Source organism: Eptesicus fuscus, chromosome 15, assembly GCF_027574615.1.
Source record: "Eptesicus fuscus isolate TK198812 chromosome 15, DD_ASM_mEF_20220401, whole genome shotgun sequence".
In the NCBI taxonomy this organism is placed as follows: domain Eukaryota; kingdom Metazoa; phylum Chordata; class Mammalia; order Chiroptera; family Vespertilionidae; genus Eptesicus; species Eptesicus fuscus.
The window spans coordinates 71262818-71280891 of NC_072487.1; the positions used below are offsets into that span (position 1 = coordinate 71262818).

Here is an 18074-nt window from a genome sequence, read left to right on the forward strand (position 1 = left end):
CAGGGAGAGAGACGGGGTCGGGTGTGTGTTTCGGGTCAGGTGAGTCGTGTTGAGCTTCAGAGCCCGCGTGCTGGCTGCGTAGCTGCGTGGGAAACCTGGAATGGCGGAGGGGGGTTTCACGTTTAACAGAACAGAGGAGCCAGCAAAGCCCCCCGGGGGAACTCGGACACGGGGCCCCCATGTATTACAGCAAGGCGCGTCGGCGTTCAACCGGGCAGTGTGGGAACGTTCCAGTCAGGCAGGGCGTCCCCCTTTCCCGAACCTTTGGGGTGGTTTGCGGAGGGAGGTCTCCCAGGCTCCCCTCTGTGTGCGTGGGCACGCTCCCCCCCCCCACCCCGAAAACCACTCTCCCTGGCTCCTCTCCGCAAACTGCACAGCCCAGCCCGTGTCCTCCGTCCTCCGACCTGGGGGCCTGCCAGGCCAGGCGTGCACACAGCCTCCGGGGACGACGGCGGTGCTTCTGGAAGACACTTTGAGTGGAAACTCACTGTGCTACAGCCCGATGGCTTCGGGGCGCTCAGTACAGCGCGCCATCAGGAGAAATGTGCTCTGAGCTGCTTATAGGGGTGTGAGCGTGTGAGTGTGTGTGCATACCAGTGTGTGCATGCCAGTGCGTGTCTGTGCACATGTGAGTGTGTATGTGCATGTGTGTGTGTGGGGGGGTGAAATTCGGCTCCATCTGACCCTGGAGGATGCCCGGCACGTTATTGGTCTTCCGTTAGCTCAAAAAGGAAAGAACCCGCCATCCCCTGAGTCTGTGACACTTCCTTCAGGCCTCAGATAGCCAGCGAGGAGTCTGAAATCCGGGAGCTCGAGTAACAGAGTCCCAGCCCAGCCCCGGATGCAGGCCTGGCCTGGCCCAGCCCATGCATCCTCCACCAGGGGCGGGGGTGGGGGGTGACAATGCTGGGGCTTCCCCAGAGCTCGGCCACCCACAGCTCCGGGGACACCTTGTCTTTCCCGGGCCCCTCAGCCCCTCTCTGTGAAAATCAGTGTGTCTGTCAGTTTGGGACTGTGTGCGTCTCTGGTTTTAGAGCTTCCAAAGGCCAGAAACCCAGGGGACACGGTCAGAGGGAAGAGTTAAAGCCACTGGCTCCCTTCCCCGTCAGTCAGGCCCAGCCCTGCTCCGTCCCGCTGGGGGAGGCTGAGGTGCTCGTCAGAGCCGGTTAAGATCACATCGTTAGGATCGGGCAGGAACACGGACGGCTCAGCGACAGCACGGGTTTATCGACTTGACTGCTGCGCTGATTATATTAATGAGAAGGAACTGGGACTTGGGAAAAGGCTGCCCCGTCAGCCCAGCTCTTCCTGAGGCTTCCGAGCGGCTGCTGGGCGTGGTGGGTGGAAGCAGACCTCATGGGGTCGTGGCCCCAGAACAGAGGGGGCAGCGCAGAGCCAAAGGCCGGGACCTGAGGTCTCCAAGATGCAGGAGAAAGACCCCCTCCCCCAGCGCGATTCTGCAAGCCGCTGACCAAGGCTTGCCCACCCGTTAGTTGGGAGAGGTTGAAGTCATTGCCATCGGCTCATGACTCAGGAAGGATGCAGGGGTTTGAATTATGCATCTGTGCACACCTACTATGTGGGGCTGCTGTGGTGGCAGCCACGTTGCCCTGGCAACCACCTCCTCTCCTGAGCTGCAGACCCATTGGCAGGGTTTATGCAAATCCCATTTCCCCTGCTGCCCCCTTCCCCAGCCCCCTCCTCGCCTCTGTATTTGCTAACACGAGGCTGGCATGAAAGGGCATTAGTCATGCCATGGCCGGGCTGACAGGTGCGGTACCCAGCGGTGGCAGAGCGGCTGCCTCGGTGTCAGGCATAGGAGCCGTAATTAGAGCGAGGAACAGAATGAGCGTCAGACGAATTACCAGGCAGCAGATCATATTTGTCAGGAAGGATTGCATACATAAAAATTAAGTGACAGTACACGCTGGCGTAATGAAAGAAAAATGAAAGATTTGCCTATACACAGCTCACAAGCTACAAGCAAGTGTCTCGCTCCGAGCAACGGCAGCAGCTGCAAGACAAATTGTGGGGCTGGGAGAGCAGGCCCTGCTTCTCAGCAGCCGTGACAGGGCGGCCTGGGGCTGAGTCAGGGTGGGAGTGAGGCCGGCTCACGCCCAGGGCCCGGCAGGGCCTCACACCACCTCTCAGTCCAGTCAGGAGTGACCTACCCATCAGGTAGAGGGGTCAGGACCTGCTGGCTTTCCCAGGCTGCCAGCCCTGACCTGGCTGCAGGGCATACATTTCTTCCTTCTCCCTTCCCCGGACTGGGTAGAGGACATGAGATTAAGCATCTTTCCCTGCTTTCAGGGGCCCCCAGACTGGTGAGGGACAGACACAGTCAGTCCCAGGATGACCTGGTATGGGGACAGGTGGAACCGTGTCCTGAAGGCCCACTGTGTGCAGGCACAGTGCTGAGCGCCCCGTGGAAACCAGGGGCATGGGGCTGCCCTGTAGTTCAGTTTTGTGTCGTCACTGAACTCACCGAAGAGGAGAGTCACAAAGAAAGGCGTACAAGCTGCTTGAAAAAGATGTGCTTTTCAAAAATCATCCCACTGAGGCTTATTCTCTCCATTGGACAGATGAGGAAACTGAGGCTCAGAGAAGGGGATGGGGACTGGAGCCCTCAGGGTGCCTGCCGTTCCTCCCCAGGCACGAGCCCGGGTGCTGGGACGTGGGCTTGGGTCCGAGGAGCTCTGGGTGCAGGGCCGCCCAGGGCACCGAGTGCCCAGCCACTCGGGGGAGAAGCCCATCCAACCTCACAGCTGGGCCGGCAGGACCTGGGCTGGTCCTGGCCACAGGGAAGCGGGTGGCGCCTCCTTCCTGTGGAGTGCCAGCACTCCCACGCGTGTGCGCTGCCGGCGTCAGATGGACCCTGTGGGAACCTTTGCCAAGTGCGTAGACGGTCCTCCCAGCCAGGCACCCCTAGGGACCGTGTCAGTGTGGTTACAGAGCCCTGCGTAGATGTGTCCCTGGGCCTCCTCCCACCCATCCCAGCAGCCCGGGACACCTGGGAACAGTTGGCCTAGAAAACCGGTTTCAGCAGGTAAATCCCAGTTCGGAGTGCTGACACCTGGGTAGGAGGTCGCGGGAGGTCACACCGATCTAGCCAGTGGTGCCTGCTTTGTCTGCCGTGTCCCTGGCGTTTTTAGGGACACAAACTGTTAGAGCAAGACAAACTGATGCCCGAGGGGGGGGAGGGTGTCTCAGGGGATGCAAGTGCAGAATTGATCAGGCCTAGGATGCAAACTGCACTTGTCTGTCTGTTCACTCATTCACTCAAGAAGGATTTGTGCCAGGCCCTGCCCTCACGGGAAGGCCCGTCCTCTGGAACTTACAGGCCGGGAGGGAAATGCATTTAGAGGCTTCACCAAGAACCAAGCATTGTTCTAGTCAGTACATCCCGGTCTGGCCTCACTGAGCACTCCAGCCACCTGGGGTGGGAGTCGCCACAGAGCAGGTGAGCAGATGAAGCCCAGGTGCAGTAAGGTGGGCGAGGGTGAGATGAGGTCACACCTCAGTTTTCCACCCGACTCCCTGAGTCAGTCGGTGAGACCCCAATACCTAAGAACACACTCTGCTGTATGGAGTCAAAGAATTGCACCCACAATTCCTTAGTGTAGGAACTAGAAATAGACAGGTACCTGTACGAATGCAAACAATGTGAAATTAAGTCAGTGCTGCTGAAAGTACAGTGATTTTCCAACGTCACCACCTCTCCTGAGAGCGATGTGCAGCTTGGCATGGGGTCAGCTAATTCATTGAAGGACGTGATAAGCGGTGACACAGATGAGCCTGGTGGAGGTGTGCCTGTGTGTGCGTGTGTGCATGCATGTGCATGTGTGTACATGTGTTGCTGTGGAGAGTCTGGCCTTCCTCCTGTGGGGGATAAGGAGCCAGCTGGGCATGGGGGGCATGGCCCCTGCTTTGGTGGGTAGGGTGGGTGGGAATGGGCAGGACACGAGGGACGAAGCCAGTTAGTTGTCCAGGCGAATGCTGGCAGGGGACACCTCAGGATATGGGGCTGGTGGGGTGCTGGGTGGAGCACAGAGCAGTGCAGCTCACTGCCCAATGCCAAGGACCTGCTCTTTGGGTTCCAGAAGCTCCTTGGTTCTTGCCCTGCTCTCGCCACCCTCTCCCTTCAACCTGCAGGAGGTTGCTCTATCCCACCTTCCACACGGGAAACCAGGGCTCCAAAGGGTGGGGGAGGGACACCCAGGCTAGGAGCAGTTCCGCTCTCTGCTGGGGAGCGGCTGGAGTGAGTCAGGCCCGCAGGGTGCAGCTCCCAGTCCCCCCTCGCCCCAGCTGTGCTGTCCAGCCCAGGCGAGGCCCCGTCCCGCCTGGACGAGGGATGCGGTGACACCACGTTCCTCCAGTCACTTCCACTCCGCCGTGTGGGGAAGCCATGCAGCCGCAGACCCCAGCCTTCCTCCATGTGGAATCTGCCTTTTTCATAGCTAATGAACGTTTCAAACACCGTGAGCATTTCAAACCACGGCCAGGTTTGTTTTGACAGGTGCATCTCGGGGAAGCGGGGCCCCTTTAATCAGCCTCCGCTTTGAGGTCCCCGGTTCTCCTCTGATATCTGGCCGGGTTTGAAATCTGGTTCTTCGAGGTACAGAGGCAGGAAGGTCAGGGTTTCTCAGGCGCCTCTTTCATATGCAGAGCCAGGGCCCCCCACCGTGAGGAGAGAGGGCGGCTCAGGCTGGCTGGTCTGAAGGGGGTGTTGCTGGAAGGGGATTTGAGATCTGCTGTTGGCTGAGCGTCTGAGCATCCCCGTCAGACTGGGCTGCTGCTCCGCCTGCCCGAGTGCCCGCAGAGGACGCCCTGGGGCAGGACGAGGGCTGTCCACGTGGCCTTTGGGGTACCTCCTCTCGCCAGCTTCTCCCACTCTTCCCCAGTCACTGCTCCCCTGAGGTTTGGGGATACATTCTCCAGGGCCCGCTGCAAGTGCGAAGTGTCTTTGAAGTCTCTCATCTTTATCTTGAAAACTAATGCAAGTTTTGCATTATGCTTCAGAATGTGAGGACTTGTCAGTATAAAAATCGGGTTTCACAGATTTATTCCCAGGGGACACTGGCAAAACAGGAGGGGCTTTCACCCCCCAAACAAGTTGAGGATCCCTCTGATGAGGGAGAGCACTCCAGCCTTAAGACTCACAGACCAAAGCGGAGCATCTGGCCCAGCCCTCTCGTTTGAAAGCGGAGGGGACAGGAGGGAAAGGCACAGCCCAGGATCCCTGAGGCGGAGCCCAGGTCTCTCCCCAGCCCTTGCCCTCCCCTCCCTCCCCCATGCTCTGCGCAGGGAATAAGCACCCGCCCCTTGCTGTGTTTCAGTGGGGACGCCGTACTACATGTCACCGGAGAGGATCCATGAGAACGGATACAACTTCAAGTCCGACATCTGGTCCCTGGGCTGTTTGCTATACGAGGTGAGCTCAGCAGCATTTGGTAGGGCATTCGTGGCAGGCATCCAGCTGGGGCAGGGTGTACCCCACCAGCTCGGTGGGAACCCAGGGATGGGTGGTAGCCGTCTGTGGCATCTGGGTCCATTCCCAGATCTGGTGGCCGTCCTGGATGGAGGGCCAGGAGGTGCCATTTTGACTTAGTGTGTGCGTGCATGCGTGTGCAAGGTGTAACCTCATTTTATACTGGGCAACTGGAGCGGGGGGAGGCGGGGGGTGCAGGTTGCCCTGGGGCTATTGGGGGGTTGATGAGAACTGAGCTTTGAACTCAGGTCCTCCTGGCCAAAGTCTGGGTCCGCACCAGGACCCTGCATCTCTCTCACCTCAGTCACCATGGCCCTCCTTGAGGCGTGAGTGGCACAGGCTCGGAGGCGGCCCTGGGCACTGGCGGGCAGGCCTGCCCTGAGGCGGGGCCTGTGGTTGGCAGGCTGCCGCAGATCACGGTTCCCGTTTTGCTTTGGCCAGTGGAAGCCTACGTGCAGCTCAGCTTCTGTCCCCGGGGAGGACTCGGCTCTGTCCTCCTGCCCTCCTAGGCATGATCCCGGGTCCAGATGGTTGAGTCCCGATTTTCCATTCTGCATCTGGGATTCCCAGAAGCTGTCTTGCCTCTGTGAACTGTGAGGGTCCCCAAACATAAACCGACAGGCAGGCAGGCTGAGCAGGATGGGACGGGCGCCCATGGCCCAGGCCCCCTCCCACCAAGCCTCCCACTGGAGAGCAACCCGGCTCCCTGCCTGGGCCTTTGTCTCGGCTCCCAGAGGCGGCTGCAGCGGAGCCCATCCCGGCTCCCCGGCCAGGCAGCCCTTCGAGTCCTTGTCTGGGGCAGCTGCACACGTCCAACGAGGCAGTGGCGTGTTTGTGGTTCCCAGCACCGAGGCTCGGTTCGCCGGGTTGATTTATTTGTTGGCTCTGTGTGGGGCCACTCGACTTGTAGCCTGGGAGGGACATAGCAGCAGTAGGAAGTCGATGAAATCCATCAGGCAAGTCCTGTGGGCACTGACGTATTCAGGGACAGCAGGACTGATCTCAGGCTAATGGCCCCGGGCCTCCCACAGAAGGGGACTTGCGTGGCTGACGTGGTCAGCCCTTCTGGGAGTGACAGTGGGCAAAGGGTGCTGCCCTGGGCTGCCTCCCCACTCCCCCAGACCCACTTCCCGAAGCTGATGTTTTCCCAGCAGACAGGGAGGGAGACGCTCGGAGCCCAGGGCTTGGTAATTGGAAGGAAACATCCCGCTACCGCCTGGTGGGTTCCGGGGCGCCAGCCTGCAGAGCTGCACAGGCTCCCCCGCTGCCCCACTCACTCAACCACGTCTGAGGATTCGGGGTGGCCCTTGTGGAGCACACCGGGGCACTGGGCCAGAGGAAAGCTGCCCCTCACAGGGACAGGCCTACCCTTTTGGTTCTTCCCGGTGAGGGCGGGAAGAACCAAAGCCCCTGGTGGGTTTCCCGTGGCTTCCGAAACCGCTCACCAGCGCTGACGGCCTCAGGAATATAAAATCCCTGAACGCTCTGGAGGGGGACGTCCAAAGTCAGCTGCATTGGGCTAAAGGCAAGTGTCATCAGGCTGGTTCCTTCTGCCACCTCCATTCCTGGGCTCATGACCCCATCACTCCCTCGACACACCTCCTCCTGCAGCCAAACCACCTTCCACCTCCCTCTCCCTAAGGACACTTGTGGTTACAGTGAGGGCCCACCTGGATCACCTGGGATCAAATTCCACCCAGAGATTCTTAATCACACCCACCAAATCCCTTTTGCATATAAGGTAACATACTCACAGGCTCCAAGGATTGGGGTGAGGACCTCTTTCGGGGCCATCATTCAGCCCACCACACCCCACTTCCCCTGGCAGCCAGATGTCCACCGAGGACCTCCTGGGGTCACCTGAGATGCTGGTGGTGACCATGTCTAGTGAGGAGCCACCACAAAGCACGACCCCTGGCCCTCAGTGCAGGGTGCCAGGCGGGGTCTGTGTGGAAGAGGTCAGCATGGGAGATGCCACAGCACTGCCCTGGACACTGGAATGAATGGCAAGGATCGCACAGCACGGTCCCAGCCTTGCTCTGAGGGAGGAAGCTGAGGCTCAGAGAGGTGGAGAGACTTCCTCGTGTCACACAGCAAGGAAGTGGCCAAGCAGGGCCCTGGTCCCCAGGCTGCCCACCCTCCTGTAGACCGGAGCTGGGCCTCTCCCTTCTCCCCAGCCCGCGGGTAGGCGTGGCCTCAGTGGAGAGAGAAGTGGGGGGAGGGGTGTCTCTGCCCAGAGCCCTGTGAGGGGGAAGCGGTTGTGAGGAGCCAGAGCCGTCAGCAGTGGGAGCTCCCAGCAGAGATGCCCGAGTTCGGCCCAGTTGGGAAGCCTGGTGCTTTATTTTGATTACCCAGCACGCCCGGGGAGGCGCCCAGCGGGCTGCCGTGCTCTGCAGAACGTATCTATCTACCTGGGAGCTGAAGAACTGGCTCCTTCAGTGCCGGCCCCAGGATCCTCAGCTGGGGGCCTCACAGCTGCCTCCAGGGGCCCGTGAGGTACCGAGAGCCAGCAAGAAGCAGGCGGGGAAAAGACAGGATCAGCCGCACCTTGTTGGGAATCCTGCTCTGGGATTCTGGCCTGAGCCAGAAAATGGTCTGGGTGCCCCTACCTCGTGGAGGGGCAGGGCTGCAGACTGCTTGGCCTCTGGGTTCAGGCTCTGGGACGTGCTGGGGAGATGCTGGGTGACGAGAGGGGTGTCTGAGTTCCTGACAGGGTGGGAGTCTCAGGCACTGTCCTCAGCAGTCGGGTCCCGTTCTCCCGACATCTCAGACCACACACACCAGTTCCTCGGAGCCCTCCCAGCGGGGCAAGTGCCCACACGCTCCCATTTCCCAGGCCAGTGGTCGGCAAACTGCGGCTTCGCGAGCCACATGTGGCTCTTTGGCCCCTTGAGTGTGGCTCTTCCACAAAATACCACGGCCTGGGCGAGTCAATTTTGAAGAAGTGGTGTTAGAGGAAGTTTAAGTTTAAAAAATTTGGCTCTCAAAAGAAATTTCAATCGCTGTACTGTTGATATTTGGCTCTGTTGACTAATGAGTTTGCCGACCACTGTCCCAGGCCATGTGTCACCCCAATAACGCCAGACAGAAAAAGGTCTGCATTTGAGGAGCAGCGCTGAGAGCCATGACTTTGGCAGTTCTGAGGCAGCCAGTATCCGCCCCAGAGCAGTTCCTCTTCTCTTCGACCAGTCAGAGGAGTGGCCGCTGGTACAGGGAGATCTCGCCATCAGGGTAATCGGTCTAATCCCAGCGCCTCCAGCAGCCCCAAGGTTCCTGCACAGCCCGACGCCCTGATCCGGGTGGAAGGCCAGTGGCCGGCAGCTGTAGTGGGGTGAAGGGGTGCGGGGGATGTTTGCTGGTTCCACTAGCCTCCTCTGGCATGGCCCACTGCTAACCCTGTTCAAGACACTTTTCCAAACAGTAAAGGGAAGGTGCTGGAAAGGAGGGAGAAATGATCTGAGGGGATGGTGGATATGGGGCTTGCCCCTCGCCAATTTCTGGGGCCCTTTTGGAATCGCAAACAGCAAGGTTTTCCCAAATCAGATCAGGCTGACTGGTTGAAAGCATCGCCAAGTCCCTCCTCCCAGGTGGGACACCTGAAAAACCAGAGCCTGTGTTAATGGGACCAACACTTAAATGTCCTTTCTACTCTGAACAGAACCACTGCGGGAAAATCCATCCTAATCTCCTGCCACAACTCGGAGGGCACCAGGTCACCCGAGTGACCCCGAAGCCTCAGCTGCTCTCTGCTAAGGCAACAGATGTCCTTTAGAAAGTGCCCAATTAATGCTTTGCACCCAAGGTTCTCATTTTCATTACTGGAAATGCACCCCCCACGCGATGCCGTTTTGCACACTTGGGTAAAGCCAGCTCCCAGTCAGGCTGGCAGAGCCAGCAGGAGGCAGGGCCTCCGCACCCTCCTCCTTCCCTACCAAGTGCCAGGGCTGCTCACTCTGCGCAGCCTTGTCTCGGTCCAGACGGGTTCCCAGCCCCCTTAGAGGGGCCCAAGCCCCTGGTCCCAGGAGTAGAGAGGAGAGGCTGGCCTGAACCCCACTGAAGCACTTGGCTGGCCAGGCCTCTAGGCCCACAGGTGCTGCCCAGACACACGCCTGGGCCTGGGCCTGGGCCAGAGGAAGCCCCACACCTCCAGGCCGCACTGCTGCCTCCCCAGTGGCCATCTGTAAATCCAGGGGTGCTCTGGGCCCTCCTGGAGGCAGGCCCAGCTCTTGTAGTCAGTCACCAGACCTGTTCACAGGCGTGCACCGAGGACGGGGGTAGATGGAAGCTGAAGCCAATGGGACCCACAGGCCCAGCTCCCTGCCCTGATAGGGCGCACTGGCCACCTCCAGGCCTGAGGCCAGTGAGGATTCCTCCCGTACCCCAATGCCCTGCCACAGCCAGAGCCCAGGAGCCCTCGCCTGGCTCCTCCAAGGGAACGAGGGCCAGACAGACAGGCAGGCACGACTACCCGACTGCACTTCATTAGCAGGAGGCGCTGGGCTGCCTTTTGGCGGTAGGCAACAGTGAGCGGGAGTGACAAGAAGCACTTGAATCCCATTACGGATTAATCAGCAGATGGGGCCACGGGCACCGTGCTGGGCTGCCATGCTGCTGCCTCATGGAGCCTGCCCACAGCTCCCGTGTGCCCCCTCTGAAGACACCCCCAAAAGTGCTCTGGTGGGGTGGGGAGTCTGGGTGCCCCTCCAGCAGGGTGAGGCCTGGGAGTTCCCTGACTGACCCGCTGGGGCCACCACAGCCCTTTCGCTTCCCAGCGCCCCAGGTGCCTGCGTGCTGCCTGCAGGGTGGAGCTGATGCCCACAGAGATGAAGCTCAGCCTGTGGCGCCTCCTCCTGGGCCAGCCATGCCTCACTACACCCTGCAGGTGGAGCCTCTTCCCACTTTAGGGACAAGAAACCACAGGCCAGACACACAGCAAGCAGAGCAGGGAATCGGGCAAGCGGAGGCTGCCTACAGAGCCTGGAGCCTCTGGGACAGTCCCAGGCCCCTGTCAGGGTGGCAGCCGGCCCGCCCGCCTGCCCTCCCTGGTGTCTGGGCATCCAGCTTCCAAGACAGAAGCAGCCAGGCCTTCAGACAGCAGCTCTGTCGTGGGCTGGAGAAAACAACCAGAATTAAAGCTAAAAATGAAATGCCTCATCACCCCCTTCAATGTGTGTCCTTAGGTAATTCCCTAACTTTGTTACTTAAATAGACATCCTCCCACGGGTGTTTTGGAATTGCTTCTTAGGAAAACATAGGCCAGTGCGCCGAGAGGACCTGCCAGGCCGACACCGATCCCAGTGAGCAGAGCCCACTCGCCACCTGCTGCGTGCAGACCACCATCGGTCAAGAGCTGAGGCGTGAGGCAGGGTGTGGCCTGCAGGCGGCTGGCCCCGTCTTTGGCTGATCGCCTTTAACGTTTTGTCACCGAAACCTCTGTCCCATTTAATTTGCAGATGGAACAAGGATTGTGTTAAAAGGCCACTTGGGAGGAATCCCAGCTTCCTTGGGTTTTAAGGGACATACTGCTGGACAGTCGCTGTAATGGGGACTGGAGGGCCGCACCCCACTCTGGACCCCAAGGCTAAAAACTCCTCTCCCACCCCTTCCCCTGCAGATGGCGGCTCTCCAAAGCCCCTTCTATGGAGACAAGATGAACCTCTTCTCCCTCTGCCAGAAGATCGAGCAGTGTGACTACCCCCCCCTCCCTGGAGAACATTACTCCGAGAAGGTGAGTCTGCTGCCCTGGGGCCAGACCTAGCGAGCGGGGGGGGGGGGGGGGGGGGGGGGGGCTTGAGCTTGGGTTCACTTAACAGGGTGGAGGAGGGAAGATTTCTGGGGAAGTGCCTCAGAGGGAGAAAATAGATGGTTGTCACTGAAGAGCTCTCAACGAGACCAGTGTGGGCCCGACAGCAGGTTGGTGGCCCACCCACTGGCACAGAAACCAGGAGCCCCGAGGAGGCAGTGGGCTCTGCCTGGTGTCAGACAACAGGAAGCGGTGGCAGGACCTTAGCTGCCCCGCTGCCCCAGAGACAGGAAGCCCAGCAAACACACGGTCTCCTTGCTGTCACAGACCTAGTCACACCTGGGTTATTTTCAACATTTTCACCGGGGACACAGACTCTGACAGGTCTGCATCGGGCTGTCAGGTACCATGTGTGAGCATCATCTTCACCTGTTCCGGACCTCGAAAATAAGGCTAATATTTACCTTCGTGAATAAAATGCGAGGATGAAATGACAGGTTTATAGCACAGCTTGGCTGAGGGTACAGGCAGACACAGAGGTTTACATACACCCTCTACTGTTCTTGGATGAGACACGAAACTTTTCTGAGTCTGTTTTCTCATCTGTAAAATGGGGGTAATCCTAGAATCCACCTCACAGGGTCAGTGCACATAATGTGCTCAGTCTAGCAACAGGCTGACAATGACCCCATCATCATCAAAAGTAGCCTTGGATGTAGCAAAGGGCCTATTCATAGTAAATGCTTAGTAAGCATCAACTATTGTCATTTCTGTTCAAGGCTAATACTAGTAGGTTCATTATTATTTCTGTCCAAGGTCAACACTAGTGGGTGAAGGGGAGTCTGCAGGACTACAGGCCATTCCCTGCCTCAGGGTGATGACATTTCACATTTATGATCTACTGTACTGGATCCTCCCCCTCCTATTTTACCAGTGAGGAAACTGAGACACAGACAGGTTAAGTCACTTGCCCAAGGTCACGTAACTTGCAAGTGTGGAGGCAGGATTTGAACGCAGCCTCTGAACTTGATGCCAGGCTCACTGGTTTCAGACTCCCCGGGGACAGGCCCCTGGACTGTCCAGTGCTCTCTCGTGGCTTTGGCTTCGGTGGCCTACCAAGTTCTCCGTGTACCCTTGGAGGAGGGCCTGTGCTCTGGAGCTGGAGCTGGCAAAAAAGGAAAACTAGTTCGATTTCTTTCCAGCTAACAGCTGTGTTTTTTCTTTTATATTTGGGATTCTATGCTAGAATTCCATCAAGAAGCCTGGAGCCACGGAACTCAGAGCAAATCATAACTTCTCTGTGCCTCAGTTTCCCACTTATAAATGGCAACCATAATCTGCCTCCCAGATATGAAGCTGAAATGCACGATCTGTATAAAGCCCTCAGCCCCCTTCTCCCGCCGTCACCTCCGTCAGCTCCTGCTCCGCGGCCCCGGCTTTCCGTCACGGGCACCTTCCTAGGCTGTGTGTCTGGGAGCGAGAGGTGCTGCTCGGCCCTGGAATCCCCCGCACACCTCACTTTTGAAGTTCTGTCACCTCTTAGAAATGGAAATACACTTAATTTTGTTTCTCCTGACTCTAACGTTTTCAAACATGCACTTACTGCCAACTGCATGGTCTACTCACAAATGATGACGGGGGTCACATGTACTTCACCTTAATCCAGTTTTCTTGGGTACTTCACCTGTCAGAGTCCAACCTTCACCTGAATCCTGAAGGTCCGAAAAGTATCATCTCATCCTGGGCAACCTCGGTCTCCAGAGTGTCCAGCAGCTGCAGGCTCAGCTCAGCTGCCGGGGCCTTCCAGGGTTTATAAAGAGGTGGAATCTCAGAAAGGTGACATGCAGCTCAGAGGGCTGCTTAAAATGCCTGACCCGGAACACCTCAGGAGTGACATGGGTTGTACAGCAACCCCGGGGCCTCCTCAGACGCCCTGAGCATGGCCACAGAACCCACATGAGCCCTCTTCTTTAGGACCAGCCCTCCCACACAGCCACCATGACCCCACAGGGCCGGCCAGCCCCTCCAGCAGCAAGTGTTTAAAATGGGGGGGGGGAGGATGCAGTCAGCCCAGTGATGCAAGTTAAGATGTGGGCTTTTTAAGGTCATTATTTTAATTACCATTAAAATAATTGGCACTCTGGCTATCAGAAGGGAGGCGATCAGAGGCTCAAGGCGCCCCTCCCCCACCCCGAGGCGGGCGCAGCCTTCAGTGTCTGTGTAATTAAAAGCTCTGTCTTTCATGAGCACAATAGAGGCCAGGGGGTGGGCAGACTGCAGCCCTGCTGCATGTTAATGCATTTATTATGATCAATAAGCCCTCGCCTTCAGTTTTGTCCTCTGGCTCGGGCATCTGCGTGACTGACAGCAAACACACACAGATTTGCCTAACAGTATGCACAGTTGAAACTTCAAAAATTATTTGGGGCATCCACTCTCAGGGTATTAAAGCATGGCCTTCGAGGCCACACAGGCCTCGGATTGGTCCTGGCTCTGCGCAGTGGCTGTGACAGTGTGTCCATCACTTAGCCTCTTAGCATCATTGCTCACCCCTAGTTGCCTTGAGGGCTACATGATGCAGATGGTGCTGCCGGAGCCTCAGCAAGGCTGCTTTCTTAAGACTAACACAAGCCGTCCTCTCCCTTGCAGTTACGAGAGCTGGTCAGTATGTGCATCTACCCCGACCCCAACCAGAGACCGGACATTGGATATGTGCACCAGGTTGCCAAACAGATGCACGTGTGGACTTCAAGCACCTGAACGTGGATGCGGCGTGCCTTATCAGAGCCAGCACCACTCTGCCTTACCTGGGTCTTCTCTCCAAGGCGGCCACCTGGTAGCCTAGATCCACTAAGTCAAGAGGCTTCCGCAGGTTCCCGAGGGGGCCAGCTTTTCAGCAGATGCTGAATGCAGAGCAGCTGGGGGGAGGGGGACTGGTCACATTACTGGTGGTCAAATCCAAAAGTCCTTTCTTTAAACTGTTGTGAGCAATCTCAGCTGGGTTGTTAACAGGGTGTGTGGTTCAGCAAGCCATGACACACCCCTGTAATGTGAATCTTTAAGGTAATTCCTTCAGTGACTCGGTCAAGGTTGATGCTAACAGAACTGCGGGACTGTATGATTTGTAGTGAGCCTTTGAAAATGGCTGTAGCAAGTTCCGTTTAGCTCTTAGAATCATTTCAGTCAAGCTGTGTGCTTAATTTACTCTGTTGTTAAGGGATAAAGTGGACATAATATTTTAAATAAGTAGAGTGAAGATTTTCCTAATATTTTTATCTACGTTTATAACTTGATGAATGAGGATGAGAACCTGGCACAGAGCTTCAGAAGACAAACAGCATTTGAAAGGCATTGTCTTCCCTGCAGTCCAGCCCAGCCATCCTCTCCTGACACTTGCTCTCTGCCAGGCACTTCATCACCTGCCGGAGTGCTGTCAGTTCATTTAATGATCAGTGTTAAGCATTTTCCGTGGGACGGAAGCATGGGATACAAAGCTATAAATATAAAACATGCCTTCAGGCTGTTCTCTGTACAAGTTCTGGTTCTGTAACTTCCTATCATGACCCTGGGCAAGTTTCTCAGCCTCTCTGAGCCTTAGTTTCCTCATCTGTAAAATGGGACTAATGATACCTACCTTCAGGGTGCTTAAAGAATCTGAAACAAAATATGCAAGTTGTCCAGTACATTGTAGATGATCCAAAAATGGCAGCCCTCACCCCTTCACAAAATTCAAGTCCATGGACCACGTAACTCAAGAATTAATGTACAACTGTATTATGTCTAGGAAACTAGAGATGTGTTCCTTTATTTCTTGTTCCCAAATAGGATTAACTGTGAAGACTAATTTATAAATGTGAACTTACGGAAAACTCAAGCTCTGAAAGAAATAGATTGAATTTTGTCTTTATGCTCAAGTTAATCCTCAGATGGTCCAAGCTGCGTCCACTGACTTGGTGACAGTTCCGCCCTCCAGACAGAGCACACGCGCCCCTCCACATGCATCCTGGCCTGACTGAGCTCCCGATAAAGGACGTGGGCTGGGCTGCTGCTGTTTCCATGTGTGAACTCTGTCCACTGTTAACACTGTCGGGTTTGAGAGATTTTCTTCAGATACCACACCTTTGCCTTGTACGTGTCCTCTATGTTCGAAATAAAACTGGGGAAGGGGGTTACTTGTGTGAATGAGTATGATTCGGGGAGAGTTTTAAAACAGCTTTACACTGAAGCACAATTCCTCGAGGCACCTTTAAAACACAACTTCTCAGGACCCAGACATCCTGAGTAACCCCGGCATTTTTTTAAGCTCCCAGATAATTCTGACAGTCACCAGCCAAGGTGCTGCCCTAAACTAATTCCACTGTCCTCCCTGCCCCCCTCCTGCAGTCTAACCTAACCTGGGAGGCTGGTTCACACAGCCACGAGCTCTCTCGGGAGGGTCGAGGCCCTGTCTCCTCCCCAGCACTGACCACTGCAAGTTTTTCGGATCCCAGACAGGTGTTTTGCAAAGACTCTGCTTACAGTTCCGAGACCCTCCTGTGTGCCCCTCGGCAGAATCAGCATCAGACACAGAAGTTGCTTTGTGTGTCAGGAGAGCCACTCTGCCTCTAGGACCCTGTGGAGGTGTACAATTCCAACCAGTCACCAGGCCTCAGTGTCTGTGCAATGAGCGTATCCTATTTATCACAAACTAATCCCGGAGCATTCCTCTGACTTCCGTGAAACTTGCCTCAGAGTTCGACCAGTTTCCCGCAGCTCTGGCCAAGCAGACCGTCCACCTACCTGCTTTGTCTTCCTACCTGGCTGCTGGGGGGAAAGGCTGTGCTGCACTCATCCTAAAAAAAAGAAAGAATTAAAAAGAGACCACCCAGGGACCACCCTACCCCAAGGAAAGGGAAGTTAATACAAGGAGTAAGTTAATAAAGGCTCACCTGAAGAATCAAAGTAACCTAATCTGACTTCTCCAACATGAATCTCGTCTGCTTTTAGGGATACGTTGCTCTTACACCCACCTGAACACAGACCCACTTGAGAAAGGATTAACGTCCTGAGGGGAGGCCAGGTCGATGGGCCTTAATGGCTAAAAAAACCACCACACAGCCCCTAGACCTCAGCCCCAATTTGGCTTCCATTTTTTATTGGGTCTCAATCAGCAAACTGAAATGAATGTCTTACAGGGGGGTCTCTGTTGCCCCCCATCTTCTAGAGGAGTAACCAGACATCCACTGACAGCATTCAGGAAGTGTCCATCGTCTGGACTGTTTCCTCCAGGACCTCGATTTCCAGGGGAGTGACCTTCTCAGTGAGGACTGCAGTGGTCCCTTTCTCACAACTGTACCGTCCAAACCTAGTGAGAAACAAACAGCCGAGAGTTAAGATCCCCTCGTGGGGCCCGGCTGAGGGCTGGAGAGGGGCGAGTACTCCGGCAGGCAGAGGCCAGGACTGGGATCCTGGCTTTCCTGATTTCCAGCTCTGCGTCCTGGGGGGACTCAACTGCTCACTTTCCGCAGCTCTCAAGAGCTACAGAACAGGAACACCTAGTAGATAGGATGCACTTGACTCAAAGATCAGAGCACCAGGCACTTAGTGGGCACTCACATGTCCTCCCCCACCTCACCAGCCCCAGACAATGCTGGAGAGCATTTGGTCATTTGCCTTCAAGCTGCCACCACCCTTCTCCGGTGTGGCAACAAGGCTGACCTGTATCCTTAAACACTCAGAAATATTGGCAGCATCAACAATATAAAAATGACCCACAGCCAGACTCTGGGCTTTCACTTTAGACCACACTCTCAAGACGCAAGAAAAAGTGTCCCCTGCCGAGACACGGTGGGTCACCATGGGACACACCCAGCACTTTCTTGGAGTGAATCTGACAGGCTTCTTTGACAAGGCAGTCTGTAAGACACATATCTGAGCTGCTGGTCCTCATGTTGGGGCCAGGAATTACACTACAGTCACACAGCAGCACAAATCCAACTGCTGCTCTGGTCTGCCCCGGCTGGGACATTATTTCTGTCAACCTGGCAGGAACTACAGAGCGCTGGTGGCTGTGCCATGACCACGTACTCCTCGAAAACCCATCCTCTCAAATGGACACTTGTGCTCACAAAGCAGGAAGCAAAAAAGAGGGCGATGTGACAGAGCTCTGTATAAATTCAAGAACTTGCACAGCAAAGAATGGCGGGCCTTTATTTCTGCTGCACCTCACCGGCCCTCCACGCTCCTTTGCGCCTGCACCTTTTAACACGGTCCCCACCCGCCCCTGTGGGGTGGAGAAGTGGCTCCTTCCCCCAGAATGGACCCTTGGCAGCTTGTCATCTGGAGTCAGAGCCCCACCCGGCTCCTGTGTACCCAACGCATCTGAGCTGCAGCGTCTGGAGGCTTGGACACACAAGAGCCTCCTCACCATCCTGGGTTACGAGAAGTGCGCAGGGAGGGCTTCTACCGTAAGCAACAGTGGACTGCAGAATGGGCTGCCCAGGGCTGAGAGCAGAGGAGCTGACGGGCATGTGCAGGGCCAGGCCCACAGGGATCGGGTACAGGATGCCTGCCCCGGCCTAAGGCTCTGCCCTGCCCTGGCTGTCCACTCTGGGAGAGGTTCCCTAAGCCAGGCAGTACCCCCATCACTCAGCCACTGGCAGAAAAGATAACAGTAAGGTGCCTCAGTAGGCACTGCTGCCACCTAGCACCTGCTGCAGTGCCTGGGCACCGAGGAGGGAGCAGCGCCACCCAGAGGCAGGTTTCTGACACCTGCCACCGCCCCTTTCACACCACTCACTGGATGTTCACAACTAGCCAAGGGGCCCTTTTGTTTGTACTCGCGAGTTTACAGAACCCTTTATA

At 56.5% G+C, this 18074-nt stretch overlaps 2 protein-coding genes across 2 annotated transcripts in view; one reads left to right on the forward strand and one right to left on the reverse strand.

Annotated features, from left to right (window-relative positions):
• The window catches only part of NEK6 (NIMA related kinase 6), a 66387-nt gene extending 50992 nt beyond the window's left edge, over positions 1–15395 (forward strand). Inside the window, exons 8-10 of the mRNA XM_054726810.1 lie at positions 5337–5431; positions 11103–11216; positions 13881–15395. Coding sequence (XP_054582785.1) covers positions 5337–5431; positions 11103–11216; positions 13881–13991 — 320 coding nt within the window. The 3' untranslated portion in view covers positions 13992–15395. The remainder of the gene's footprint in view (positions 1–5336; positions 5432–11102; positions 11217–13880) is intronic.
• A 937-nt stretch (positions 15396–16332) lies between these two features.
• Positions 16333–18074, reverse strand: part of PSMB7 (proteasome 20S subunit beta 7) — a 52173-nt gene continuing 50431 nt past the window's right edge. The window contains exon 8 of the mRNA XM_008155277.3: positions 16333–16575. Within this exon, the coding sequence (XP_008153499.1) occupies positions 16464–16575 (112 nt within the window). The 3' untranslated portion in view covers positions 16333–16463. The remainder of the gene's footprint in view (positions 16576–18074) is intronic.